The 14,723-nt window shown below is 39.1% G+C and overlaps 1 protein-coding gene across 4 annotated transcripts in view; it reads left to right on the forward strand.

Annotated features, from left to right (window-relative positions):
• LRMDA (leucine rich melanocyte differentiation associated) overlaps positions 1-14,723 on the forward strand; it is a 661,880-nt gene that overhangs the window by 40,874 nt on the left and 606,283 nt on the right. For 3 of the 4 annotated variants that reach the window (XM_085063980.1, XM_085063982.1, XM_085063981.1), the window contains exons 1-2: positions 2,094-2,220; positions 6,483-6,583. In XM_085063980.1, coding sequence (XP_084920106.1) covers positions 2,191-2,220; positions 6,483-6,583 — 131 coding nt within the window. In that variant the 5' untranslated portion in view covers positions 2,094-2,190. Of the gene's footprint in view, positions 1-2,093; positions 2,221-6,482; positions 6,584-14,723 lie in introns of those variants that run through there. The other variant, XM_085063983.1, reaches the window with a different exon arrangement.

Genomic DNA, 14,723 nt, shown 5'->3' on the forward strand with positions numbered 1-14,723 from the left:
GCACGAGTATAGTACTGAACTGAATTTACTCCATTAAGACAAATACTGCTAGCTGTAGCAGTGCCCCACTTGAGCCTTCAGCTGTATGTGTTCATTCTGGTGGGAACCACATGCTTGCAGCTAAAAGAGAGATAAAACACAGTAGATACAGAAAGAGGAGAATGTACTGCTTTGTTTAAATTTACAGTTCACATAGTACTTGTTTTCCTTGGCATATATTATTTACTGTATAATCTAATAGATAAATAAAGGCACTGATTATTTGAAGCACGCTGAGTGATGACCTGAACCAGCAAGTATGCCTGGATGGAAAACTCTTTAATAAAAGTTCTGTTTCTCTAAGTAAGAGAAACAGAACTTTTATTCATCAGTGTAGGATCAGCTTATTTGCTGTAGCTAAAGGGTTTGATTCTTTTCTGTCTTACATGATACAAGGAAAATACAATAATGCAAAGCACTGGAGTGATTTATTCATTGGCTGTATTTTGATTTTTATGCATGTTGGCCCATTTATATTTCTAACACAATACATTAAAACAACAGGGAAGAAAAACGTTTTCTTCCTCAGCTATTTGCTCTGTGTTTCTGGTCCAGAAGTCAGTGAGAAAGAAGGGATGGCTGTAGAGCAGGTGTAGTGCCACAGCTGTACCAAGAATTTATTCTGTTGATAGTAAGAGGCAGAGCAGCAAGTACAGTATTGGTTTCTGCTGTGTCTCTGAATAAACTCAAGAAAGTGGTTTGCAGTGAGGAATACATATCCTTCTGAAACTTATTTCCCCTCACAGCATGTGCCTCCGCTTTCAGCAAGAGTGAGTTATGCTATATTAGTAATAAAAGGGAAAAACGAGCCAGATTTTTAAAGGTGCTTAGGCAGCTGAAGAGGTAGGTAGATGACTAATAGGATTTAGGATCCAAGCTTGGGAAACTTTTAAAAGTCCCATATAAAATTCTTACAGAAAACCTTCAGCTCCTCTAGTCTACCTAAACAGTGATAACCTACCATCATGCCATTATTTTAATTAATAAATTCCTGTGTCCTGGAAAGGCTAGTTTGACAGGCTTTTTTGATAATTCCAAAAGTATTTCTGGCTTCTACACAAATTACCCTGTGTTGAGACCAAAAAAAAAAAAAATTGCTATGATAATGCAAACCTCTCCTGGAGATAGCATGTTTTTGGTTTTTTCCTGCAGGTGTTGTTTTACTAGTGACATATATCTCTTCGAAGGCAAGTTATGCTTTATGCCATGAATTAATGAGCTGCTTAGTAGGTGGAAAGCCAGTCCAGATAACGCTCCAAGTCATCTTGCTTCTTATGGGAAATGAATTGGGGCTCGGATTTCCTCTGTCAAGTGTCACAGATTGGCTGTTTCACTAATTTCTTATGGACTTTTCACCACTGTTTCAGCCGAGCACGTGCTGGCGGCCCAGCGCTGAGAAGGGAGAGAAGCTGGGGAAGGGTCTGGAGCCCAAGTCTTACGAGGAGCAGGTGAGGGAGATGGGGTGGTTTAGCTTGGAGAAGGCTTGAAGGAAAGGTGGGGGCAGCTTAAAGGAGGGTTTAGAAAGGTGGAGGTTGGTCTCTTCTTTCAGGCACCTGCCGATAGGATGCAGCCTCAAGCTGGACCGGGGGAGGGTTAGGCTGGACATTAGGAGGAATTTCTTCCAATAGAAAGCGATCCCATTCCAATAGAATGGGATGCCCAGGGAGGTGGTGGAGGCACCGTACCGAGAGGTGTTAAGGAAACACTGAACGTGGCACTTCATGCCATGGTCTAGTTGGCATGGTGGTGTTCGGTCCTAGGTTGGACTGGATGGTCTAAGAGGTCTTTTCCAATCTAACTGATTCTCTGAGGCGCGACAGTCGCCGTGTGCCGCTTTGGACTTGCGTTCCAGGTAGGATGTGGCAGCGGGGCCCGGAGCGGCCGCCGGACAGACGTGCCCGTGTCTTGGCCACGCGGCCCTTGGGCCATGCCAGGTTCCCGGCAGCCCCACGCCGTCGGCCGTCCGCGCCCCGCGCTGAGCGCTCGGTGCCGTGGCTGCGCCCTCGGCCCGGCCGCAGGAGGCGGCGGGAGCTCCGCGCTGCTACCGCCCCCGGCCCGGCCGCGCTTCCGCCCGCGTCAGCTGACTCTGCCAGGCAGCGGCGGCGGCCCGGCCCGGCCCCGCGGAACCTCCGGCGCGGCCACCGCGCAGCCATGGCAGGGGTCGTGGTGAGCGGAGCACAGGTAGGTGTCCGCGGACGCAGGGCCGGCCGGCCCCGGCCCCACCTGCCGCGGGCAGCTCGCCCCGGCCGGCGCGTCCCCGCCCCCGGCACCGGGAGCGGCCGCCCCAAGTGCGCGCCGGCTGCGGCCGCTCTGCCGGTGCCGCTCCCGCTCCCGGGCGGTGGGGCGCTGGGCGCGCACGGGGCCGGGTTTAGTTTCCAGCCGCACCGCGCTGCGGCACGCCGCGCAGGTATCGCCTCTGTCGCAGCCGCGCTGTCCCGAGGCCGCCGAAGGGAAAGGAAAGGGCTGGGTAGCCGTCCCCGCCCCCACCAGCGCCGGGCGGCCCCGGGGGTGTGCGCGGCGGCGGGGCGCTGCCGTGGCTGGCGGATAACGGAGCGCTGTAACAGCTGCCGGTGGCGGGCAGGGCTGTCGCTCGCGCCGCTGCCGTGTCCCGCTCACGTGCGGCAGGCGCGGCCCCGCGGCTCCCCCCGCAGCCGCTCCGTGCGGCATGTGCTCCGGCACGGAACCGCGCCTGCTCGCTCGGCCCGCCCGGGGGAGGCTGCGGGAACGAGCTGAAAGAAATCTACTAAGAATTGTTCCTTCTGAAAGTAAACACTGTGTCCGTTTCGTTTTGGTTAGAGAGAAGTTGGGAAATATAACACATCCTGCTGGCCTTTACCCAGTGCCTTGTATGGCTACTGAAAGAAATTCTGGCCAAAAGTTGATGATACTAGGGCTGAACCTGTGGCTAAAATTAGAACTTCCTTTTTTTTCCCTCCAAAGAGAATAAAGGAAACTTGTCTTATTTTTGGAAATGGTTTGCCATTAAACTAGGGTGCTGCCCATCTAATTGCTTCTTTAATCTGGTCACTATTTCTGTGTGGAATTCATATTAATATGCGTGTGATATGAAGGCAATTAGCTAAATCTGTAGGTGCTGTAGGAGACAGTTCCTGTGGTCTCTGTGGTGCACTCTGGCACTCAGGAACACTCTTCCTTCTTCCCTTGAGCATGCCTTTAGTCCTTTAATTTGGCTATGTGCCCAATATACAATCTTCTAACGGCATAGAGTAAAATGTAATGCTCAGCTGACTGGAAATATTCTCCAGATATAATTCCCTTCAATAGGAGAGAATATGCAGTATTGAGAGTTCATACCTGACCTTTTTGGTGACATTCCTTAATAAAGATGTTATTCTGTGGGTTATTAAGATCAAAGTATCATTGTAAAATGATCACACAGATGAAATGGTAATATCCTCTGAAACTAATGCAGAAGAGAGGTGCAACTGCTATTGGTGGTTAACTTATGTTTTACATATTTTGTAACAACATATCTTTTTTCCGAATTGCATACAGTGCATTGAAGAGTCTGCAAGAATATCTCAGGCCTCCATAGCCTGTCTGATGCTGGCCTTTGTGAGAAACTGAACATTTCAGTGGGGTATTAAATAGGCCACCAGTAATAAGAATGGCTGACTGTGACCAACTTGTACTGTATTTGAGTTGGAGAATTAGGCAATGGAAACCTCTACATCCAGTTTTTAATTGTGTATGATGTTCTGTGGCTGGTACAGAAAAATCTAAGAAATCTGCTGTTACGGATGTGCCTTGCAGCCCAAGAGCTGGAGTCTTGGGAAAAGTGTGCTTGCTCTCATCTCTCAGTGGCGATGGCTCTGGATACGTACTTGAAAGCTCTTACTAATTTTGAGGGTATTTGAGATGAAAGCAAAAGGAAGAATACTGAGTTGTTTAAATTTTATTGTTTCTGAGTAAATTATTTTGAACTGAAAAAATGAAAATGAAAAAATGTTCTTCTTTTCTTGTCCAGACTACTGAAGTTTTGTTTTATATCAGTATTGTTCAAAGACTAAAGGGCAGGAGGAAATAACTCTGGAAAACTTTTTCAAAAAGGCTTACCATGTATTGCATTGCTGGCAGTTGTTGTTGTTCTTAGTATAGAGTTATTTGGTATCTGAAGTAAATTCATGTCTGTGAAGAGTAGAAGTATGAAGTTGAATGCCCTTTGTATATTTTCTGGAAAAATAAATATAATAGTTTTAAATTGAAATATGCTCTTGTACTGTGAGTGTGTTGAAGTGGACTCTGTGGAACTAAAATGCCTTTACAAGGCCTCAGCATTAAAAGGTCATGATAACAATGTCATCTGCAAATATGCCTGTGAATAATCTGTTTGTACCAGTTTTAAATATATTTGCATATTATAACAGTTCAAAGGCTGAAGCTTTGCAAGATTTTATGTATTTTGCCTCCTGTGTGCTCTAAACCACATTTGTATGGACCTTTTTCTTCAACTTCTGTTCTTGTGGAGCTAGAGCATTTATGGCCAGGTAAGTTTCTGATGCAGTGTGTGGTAGGCCAGAGTCCCCTGCTCCTTCTCCGCGGCTCCTTCCTGGGTGAAAAGCAAAGTGAGGGTCTGTGCTCTTGCTGTGTTTGTAGTTGCTCAAGACAGGCTTGCCCTCCTAGTGTCAATAGGCATCATATTTTAGTAATTTCTATTTTAACGTCTTACATTGAACCAAATGCTTAATCCAAAGTGTTATTAAGCTGTTAATGAGATGTCTTTCTAGGGGTTTGCAAGCATTAATTTAAAGAAATCAACCGTTCAGGGAAGAATGAAACAATTCTTTTATGCATACCTTTGTGTATGTTGTAAAACGCATTGTAATTATCTTAGATGTAAACTGGAGGAAAACCCTGACATACTCAATTCAATAAATTCTGCAAAACATATTCTGTTATATTCAAACCATTAGGATGCTAACTACCCAAAACAGTTCCTTTCCCTTTTGTCCTTATATTTGCTAAAGTCATGTGTATGTCTGGTAGCAGAATATATTGCAAGAGCAGGTCTGATTTAACAAGGGGAAGAAGTTGTTAAAATGAGCTTCAAGCTACCTGTTTTCTGCTCATAAAAATTATTTCACTGTTGTCAGCTTTATCTGTGGAAGTTATTGAACAAAATGAATTAAATGGGATGCCATATAGTATTATCAGATGCAATCGTTTTTAGAGCGTAGGAGACCAGGATGACTTGCAAAAGCACATACTGTCAGTCTGTTCTGCAGAGGAGTCTCTGTTTTAACAGAAGGTGAAATACTATCAAAACAAAGTTTGATGGACATTTTTTGCGTATTTTTCATCTAATGTATTTTAGACTAGTGGAATATGGTATTGAAATTGACTTTATATTAAACATGTAGATAATAACAGTATTGTATAGATAGTGGTCTAACACACTGCTTAACTCGCAGGTTGGCCATTAAGGGAAACTAAGATTTCTGTGGCACAAAATCTGAAATGTCAGTATTTTCAACACTGAAAGGATGAGCCAATACAGATGTATAGAATTGTTGACAATAGATTTGAAAAGCTTTGTGGGTTTCTTTGAAGAAGTCAAACCAATGACTTAAAACAGTACAGCAGAAGTAATACAAAGAAGTTCAGCTGCTTTACTTTTTGTGTTTTTCTGGAAATATTATCACTCACTTCATCCTGTCTGAAAGCAAATAAAAACAAACAGAATCTGAGTAGGCTGGTTTTTTTGCTACCGCTAATTCTTCTTGTGTTTGCTAAAAGTGGGTTAGATGGGCTGGTATGAAAAAGGAAAAAGGCATTTGCAAGTACGTGAGGGGTAATGAGAAGTGTGATCTGTCCATAGGTGGGGAATCCAGAAATCTTTGAGATTTCCATGACAGTCTGAAAAGAAGCTGCATGCTTCATTTTTCAGGTCAGGGGCAGCCCTCTTGCTCTGTCCCTAGCATGTTACTGGGAGTAATAATCTTCTCGAAGAATGGTTAGGAGAATGGATATACAGTACACCGCTTAGGTATTTCTGCCCCAAAATTTAGAAAACAATATTTCTTTGTTGTATATGGAGGGCTAAAATGGAAGATCCTTTGAATGGCTTTTGATCCTTCAGACAAATTTCTTCTGGAGTGGTAATCAGAATGGTAATGCGAAGTAACATTAGGTCAAAGTATTAACAGTGAAACAGAAGAAATGTGATATATTTAGTCGAAGTGTTTTTACCTGGAAGGAGACAAAACATACATGAAGACTATAAATGTTATAAATACTAAGTTGGTGATATTAACAGGAAAATGAGATTATGTGATAGATTTTATAGATTTAAAACTTAACGTATTTTAAAGCTGTAATGACAGTTCTCTGTATTGCATATTATAATTTTATCAATGAGACAGAATCTGGACAGGAAATTAAACCTACTCATGAAATATTTCCGTGTTGCTTCCAATTCTCAGGTGTCCTACATTAGTCAGGACTGTGAAGAAATTCCAGAATTCCTAGGAAGAAAATATGGACATATGGCAAAAAGGCTAGATCTTAGCTTCAACTTGTTAAGGTATGTGACAATATATAGATTTTCAAGTGCAATGTGGAGTACCAACTCCTAAAATAGAAACATTTTTTTCCAAAGTAGAAACATATGTATGTCGACTACATTTAGTTGTTATCAAGTGGATGACACTGTTTTATAGATAATGTTTGTCTTCTTTTCTTCCACACTTGGAGCACAAATAAACAGGTGAGTATGGAAACTTACTGTGTGTTAACATAAATGATGCCCGTTGAGAAGCTTATGGTTTTTTCTCTATTTGAATTGGAATATAAGCATTGTTATCTGAAGAAGTGAAGAATGGGATCAAAAGTGAATTTTCCGTAACCAAACCACAAGTAAGTGTGTGCTTCTCTCCCTTTTTAAAAATTTTATTTATGGATCTCTGGTTATTACTATAAATGCTTTATAATGCTCTTTTCCCAGATGATGTGTTTTTCGTTCTATGATTTTATTTTTGTGCATCTGTGTAGTTTAGTGCTAAAGCTGAGCTCAGTTAGATTTTGTAATTCCTTCTAAGTATTTTAATATGTGGATTGATTTAGGATTTTGTAGTATTCCTGTTAGTTACTACAGTGTTCCATTTCATTTAATCCTTGTAAGAGAGCCTGGTGAGGTAAATCAGAGTATCTTTCAGGATGAAAAACATGCAGGTAAGTAGGGAGAAAGGATTGGAGTGTAATTGTCTGTTTAATAAAAAAATAGGTTTGTGGAGGTAGGGTTGAAATCATTGACTCATTTTCCTTTTATTCACTTGGGGGTAAGCTGAGACTCTGCTTGTGAGGAGTAATACAAAAAGCATTGTGCTGATGTCATTTTCCTGGAAGAAACAACCACTGATACTAACATACTTAACACTCATAAATGTTCTTTTGAGCCACTGTCAACTCTGAAAGACTGAATCCTATGTGTAAGGATTGTTCTTATCTTATGTTGGGACTCTGTACCTTTGGAAGTGGTAATCAAAAAAGAGAATTTAGGTGGGGGAGGGGATTAAATGGTAATTTTTAAAATTTTGTCGTGAAGATAATTCAAGGTCTGTATGTGTATTTAGATTTAACATGTTGTTAACAAGATTGCTCCTTCTTTACATTTCTGGGAAAATAAAGTGTTTCAGTTAATGCATGATTTGAAGAACAGTTCTCTGAGTTTGTTTTATTTAATAAAGTAAAATAATAACATTGAATTTGGATGTAAAATACCACTTTAAAACTCTGATCATATTTTCACAGAGAGCCCATTTGGTGGTGTATTTCTGAAATCTATGTTTTCTCACCTTCTTTCCTTCCTGACCCAAAACACTATCACTTAGCCTATATTTCAGAAGTGATACAATTTGATTTTATTGAGATTTGGGGGAGAACAATCAGTTTGTGATGTAGGATAATTTGCAGCTATAAATCTGTAAAAGTATTTTAAGACCAGAAATCAGATTTAGGGAAAGAGAAGAGGATTATTTTTTCCCCCTTAGTTTTTTTGGCTTTGTGAAGCTAATACTTCACAGAGTCCAGTAATGGTTTCTCATTTGAGCAGTGATAGATTTACTAAGCATATAGAAACTAAGAGTGAAGTATTTATGATACAGTAGCTGTTCAGACTGGTCTGCACTCATGTATAAACCCTGTACCTGCATATTACAGAGAAAGTCAGATAAGATATAAAGCAAATGTCATAATCTTAAATGAATGTGAATATAGAAGAATGTCTTGGGTAGCGGTTTAAGCAAGTATAAGCAATGTCATCTTCTTTAAACAGGTGTTATTGCTTAAAAATCTAACAATGTTGTAGTATAGTGATGAATTTTATGATTTTTATCAGTGAGCACTTAATTTGAAAAGTTTAGTATGTTGTTTTTAGTGGGGAAACAATGTCTACAATTAATGTTGATTTAGAAAGGACTTTGATTTTCTAGTATAACTTGCTATCTGTTGGTAAAGGTGTAAGTTGAAGAAGACCAAAGGTGACCAAAATATAGGAAAAGATGAAGAGAATACTGTGTTTTGCTAGCACAGTAGTTATTTGCAGTAAAGACGTTAGTTTTCATTATAATTTGATTTATTATTGGATGAGAGTTTGTTTGTGTGTTTTTTGAAAGAAAGAAAGAAGACCAAACGTTCTTATGTGTGGTGGTTTTGTTACTCAAATTTCTCTGGTTATTTTCTTTTTGCTTGTGCTGTATCCACATAATGGAGGAGGAGAGGGTTGGTCATTAGTTCTTTTGAACTGGCTATTTAATACAGAGGAAAGTGTCTATTTTTCACCATTTTTTTTTCTGACTTCATTATTCCTCCCAGACTAGAGCCCCTTCCTCTTAAATAAAATTTAGGGCCTGTGTAGATGCTTAATTACACAGACAATTAATTGGCTTTGCATCAGATGTGGTAAATCTAATAACAGCACTTGATACATGATCACAAAAAGTTCCTTTTGTGTCTTCCTTGTTTGCCTTTTTCCAAGAACTAGTGTCTCTCCTTGATTACCCTGAGCAGTACATGGATCCAGCTCTTTATTCTGGTGGTCAAAGTGACTTACCAGCCACAATAGTTACACACCAACCCCTTTCCCTGTGAGGGAAAGGAGCGAAAGAGGTGAAAGGTACAAGGGAACTTATGGGAATGTTGGGAAAAAGGAGGAGTAACAGCAATTTGTTGTGCATGAGGCAAAAGGAAAAACTAGTGTGTATGTGAAAGATGCTGGCTGCAATCAGCAAGATGTGGTGCTGCTGGATTGACTCCTGCTTACTTCTCTGGCAGACAGAAATCATTCAATCCCAGCCTACTATAGACCACTTATGACTTAATTCTTCTCATGCTGTTTTCCTTATGGATTTTGTTTGAATACTTTCTAATATCTTTTGTTTCATTTTTGGGCTAAGGGGGGGTTGTGAAGAAGACGGAGCCAAACTTTGGTCAGATGTACAGCTAAAGAGCAAGAGGCAATTGTCACAGCTGCAGCAAGGGAATTTCCAGCCACCACGGGGAAGGCTGAGTGGAAGAGGTGCCTAGAGAGGCTGTGGAATCTCCATCCTGGGTTATAGTGCAACTGGACAAAACCCCAAGCAGCCTGATCTAACTTTGAAGTCCCTCTGTTCTGAGCAGGGAATCGAATTAGATGATCTCTAGATGCCCCTTCCAACCTAAATTATGCTGTAATTCTGCAGATTTATTGGTGTGGTGATAATGGCCTGAGTTGTAGCTGCTCTTTTGATTTGATAGTGATTTTCAGCTATTTTAGAAATGAGCTGTTTACACTGTGTACTTTCAATAAGGCATATTTCAGGAGCAGAGATGTTTTGCTTTGAAAATCTGCTCCTGAGCCTCTCATGGCAACTGTATTTGATAGCCTTCCCTAGTAACAGAGTCCTTTCATAATATGTGGAAAACATTACCCAGTTCTCATTTTGTGAGGGCATAGAGTATGGGAAGAAGAGACACTGATGTGTTAGTGTTACCTGGAGACTTTGTAAAGGATTTCAAGGTGGAATGAAAAACTATTGTTGATCATTGAAAGTTAAAGACTTCATTTAAAAAAAAAAAAAAAGGTAAGTAGTAATCACTGGTGAAGGAAAGGAAGCAGGGAGTAGGAAAAATATAATGGAGGTTGGGAGTAGAGATGTATATGAAATTCAAAGATTTAGATGAAATTCAAGTATTTTAGTTTAGATGCATCTTGCTGTCTTGTGGGAAGAAAAAAACCCCAAACAACCCACAACTTATTCAAAGCTTTTTTTTACTTGTCCTAGATGACTTGGTACAAAATTTTTCCTTTCCCTTAAAAGTCTGAATGCACTCCAGTACTTGAATAACAGATATCAGTGGTTTTGTATGAATAGGTGCCATGCTTTTGTAAATAACTCTACAATTCAATTCACCAAGAAGTCCATCTTGTAATTTTATTCTCAGTAGTTTTAAACTTGTTCCTTTTTTTTCTTACAGAGAGTTGTTCTTACAGAGAATTGTTAAAGAGAGTTGTTCTTAAAGAGAGTTGTCTTTTTCTTACAGAGAGTTGTTCCTTTTTTCTTACAGAGATTTCTTCTTGATCTAAACTATGAGGTGAAAGGGAGAGTGCATCTTTAATCTTGGCCAATGAGGAAGGATTAATCCAATAATTGTGCTCATGGAGATACAAATATCTCTTCCGTCTCTCTAGGGTGCAGATTATTTCTGCTAGGAGCATGAATAATTTGCACAGTATGTGCTTGTGCATAATTTCCTCTGTCTGATAAAGAAGGTGTGTGTATGAAAACATCCCCTTGAACTTCAGTCCTAGTCTGGAATGTTCCTCCATGACTTTTGTGAGGTTGATGCTTTGTAATGTCTTCTCTGTGGACTAGGTACTGTTCTTTCTCTCTTCTGCCTCCTGTTTTTTTGCCTGGGGAAATATGCAAGTGGCAGCCTGAAATGGGCTTCAGTTTTTATGGGGCATGTTCCTCTTTGTAAGTTGAGTATGTGAGAGAGGCTTTTTTTTTTTTTTTTTGCCACCTTCCTAGTCTGTGCAGCAATAAGACATGCAGAACAGGAAGATGAACAACAAAAGAGAGATGGAAATAAAAGCCAGAATTCAAAATAAAGCATGACATATTTTTTAAAGCCTTTAGACTCATCTTTATAGCACTTTAAAATGTTGATAAAAATGCACTATTGTTAAAACTTTTTGATGGTTTTATTTAGAAGGTAGAAAAATATTTTCACCATAATTGGGTAACTCTTAATCGTAGCAATTGCATATTTATCAGTATGAGTGGCTGTTATTAATGTAGCTGTCATGCACAAACACATTTCTGCATTAAATCCATTTAGTATGTGCATTATTCGGTCTAGAATGTCACCAGGACATCAAAGCCCCCTTAGGCATAAGAGCACAGTGCCCTGCTGTGGCTGCAGAAAGGGCTTGATCAATAAATGTAACATGTTAATGCAGAGCAAATAGAATAAAAGATTTCTTTGACAAGACATGAAAAATCACCTTGTGGCAGCTGGCATGGTGATGCCATTTCAGCGGAGACACTAGCAAAGTTGATCTGACAAGTAAAGAGGAGAGATGATGGTTATAAGGTGCTTTTGTTTCAAACTTCTTTCTTGACCTGTCAGGTTTTGAAGGAGCCTGAATGGCCCTTTTTTGTCATGTGAAAATTGTAGTCTTAGGCAGTTATGAAGCAGTTATCTCTTCTCAAATTGTGAATGCTGCTGTTTAATTGATTCACTTAGCATTTGAAACTGTCACGCATTAATAATTGCTAAATCCTGTAGATACTGCTCCAGTGTGTCATGCTTAAATGTGTAGTTATCAGAAAATTAATATCCTTAATGAACCGATGCTTTCAAACTAGCATTGCATGAAATCTCTTTTGCCCTTTCATTTGCTGAAGGTATATCAGCCAGTTTTCAGAGAAACCCCTCCCGACAGTTTTGTGGTTTTATTTATTTATTTTTTTGATGCCCAACAAATGCCAGCTTTGCTTTGGGTACATAGTGTGCTCAATGACAATAAATATAGTAATTATGCTGGAGTTGGTAATTAACATAATTATAGTCAATTACGACAAATACAGTGCAGAGCTAAATGAATGAGGGTGAGAAATTAGCAAGTTAATTGATTTACCTTACGTGCTGCTTTTTCCTGCAACTAACAGTTGCAGATTTTCTGCAGGAAAGAGTGTTTACAAATAGCTGATTGTGTTTTGAAATAATTCTGTCTTATGGCTCTCACTTCTGTTCCCTTTTCACTGAGGTGAAGAGGATTGAAATATGGGGTAGTGGTTAGAAGGAGAAGGAAGCTGCTCTGTCCTCACTGAACGCTTTGAAGGAAGATGTATGTACTTGCTTTAATTTTAGATGCTTCTTACAGTATTGAAGAGAAAAAACACATGTGATTATTTATAAAAGACATTGCAAGAGAAATTTTGGACATTTATTTTAATCCCCTTAGAGGTGGCCTGAGTTACCTAAGAAACATTTATCTATCTGTTTATTGACATTAGAGAGATCTGCAGAGCACAGGATGGCTAAAGGGAGAATTAGAATTGTTTGAGGAATCCAAGTGTGTTGAAACAATATGCCCTTGTTCAACCATCAGTTTCAATAATTTAAACCACTGGACCAGTAGAGATGCATAATATCATAACATTTGTGCACATTATAATTGCCTGTTTTGTTTCAAGATGATTTATAGTATCTTGTCTGAAATAAGTGTATTGAAGCTATACAGTTAATCTGTTTCACTCTCCTTGTTTTTTTATTTTCTTTCAAGCATGACGACAGTTTACTATGTGAAAGGAGAATGTATATGTTTAAGTATTGAAGATTTTGTATTGCTCTTTTAAGAAAAGTACTTAGTAGTGGTGGAGATTTCTTTCTTACTTTAAGAAAGCAATGGTTTACAGATGTTTGTACATTTTATACTGGAAATTGTTTACTGTTTGAAAGTAAATGGAATTGTATAGAGGGGCTTCAACAAAGAGATAATGTTATCCCCAGATAAGCGATCTGAAATTTATAAATTCTTGATAATTTTTTCTTCTACTATTGCAATAATGTATCCAATTCAAATGAGTATGTTAGTGGTTTGTTGTGGGTACTCAAAGGTTACCCTTGAAGGGATGTCCTACAATAAGCACAAGATGCTGTTTTTTAAATAATGTTGAAATGTTATGAATGTCTAAAATCACTTGTACACTAACAGTACTAAGGGTGGTCAATCTTTAGAAGCAATTCAGCTCCTAGAATAATTTTGCTAAATGAAATATTTATGTACAAGGAATCACTGTAATTATTTACAGATATAATAGTATTTTTGTTGGAATCTTGCATGTTGATTAATCACTGAAAGATTAATTATCTTTCTGTTAAAAGAATTTCTTGTTCTACTAGATGGACTGAAGACAAGTATGATGATGGGTTCTTTCTACATGAGTAGTACTTAGGGAGGTGGATAAGATAAAGTTTTATGGTTGTATAACTTGGAAAACTAGAAGGATACTATTACCAGTAACAAAAACAATTATTAATTTCAGATATTAACTCTACTTTTGGTATTTGATAGAGTCAAAGTTAATCTGCTTCTTGCTGTCTTCTTTCCTTCCTTTTTCCTCCCACCATGGCACCCCCTTTTAAAAAGTGACATTTCAACAGAAATGAACCAGGTGTGATCTGGCTGATATATAAGGAAAGCTTTTTCCCCCACATTAACACTTTGAAAATATAAATATTAAGATACACTGTGTCTCGCATGCAATAGCCATGCCTGTGTTCTGTTGTTTTGTCAGTTTTAAATGGGATTATAGAATACTTGCCACTGCAAAGTATTATCTGTGTGTATTTTTGTGACTTGTATGATTTCCTTCTGTGTCTTATTTGTGGTCATTGGTTTATTGTTGATACAAAGGGGACCAGTCAATGACTAATATTGAAAATATCAAATTAGTGGGTTACGATATGCATTTAAATATCTCACTGATTTCAGCATGGACGTAAGCTGTATGTTTTTATGGAAAAGTTATTTTTCCAAACTCAGTAATATTTATGGGTGAACTTAGAGTATAAATTGTTGTATTTCAATACAGGTGGCTGTTATCTTCTTTAGTCCCAGCAGCCTCTCTTTTTTCCCATTGATCCTTGCTTGACTTTTTATGGCCACATAGTCACTAACAGACTGTGAAAACACTGTAGTATATATACCTCTGACCCCCCGTGCTGGCCATTATCCATTGATTTACAGTATCTGACAGATCAGAACACAAGATTGTTTTCTGTTCTGCTTTTCCCAGGAAGCCTTAACATTGTGCAAGGAGTTGTCTTGAGGGTGTATCATGTGGTAGAATTAGGGCAAAAACTTGCTGCCTGAACTTTTGGCTGGAGGAACCAGTGTATGTTCATATTGTGAAGTGGGGAATTTTTGTGAGGATTGCTAGAGCTTGAAATCTGGTAAAAATGGTAAACAGCACAATTAGACATTGTTAAAATAAGGCTGTGAGCTTTGATTGTTACATCCTTAATGAATATTGCTGGTGAATATTGCTATGATGGTTGACGAAAGTTGTTTTTTTGGTGACGTCTAAAGGTTTGTTGCAATTATGAGTAAAGATGAAATCTGTACTTCTGAACAAAGGTGAGTGACAAACTGGGACTTGAACAGAGATAGGATTTCA

This window comes from Lichenostomus cassidix, chromosome 6, assembly GCF_008360975.1.
Source record: "Lichenostomus cassidix isolate B80296 chromosome 6, HeHo_3.0, whole genome shotgun sequence".
Lineage (NCBI taxonomy): Eukaryota > Metazoa > Chordata > Aves > Passeriformes > Meliphagidae > Lichenostomus > Lichenostomus cassidix.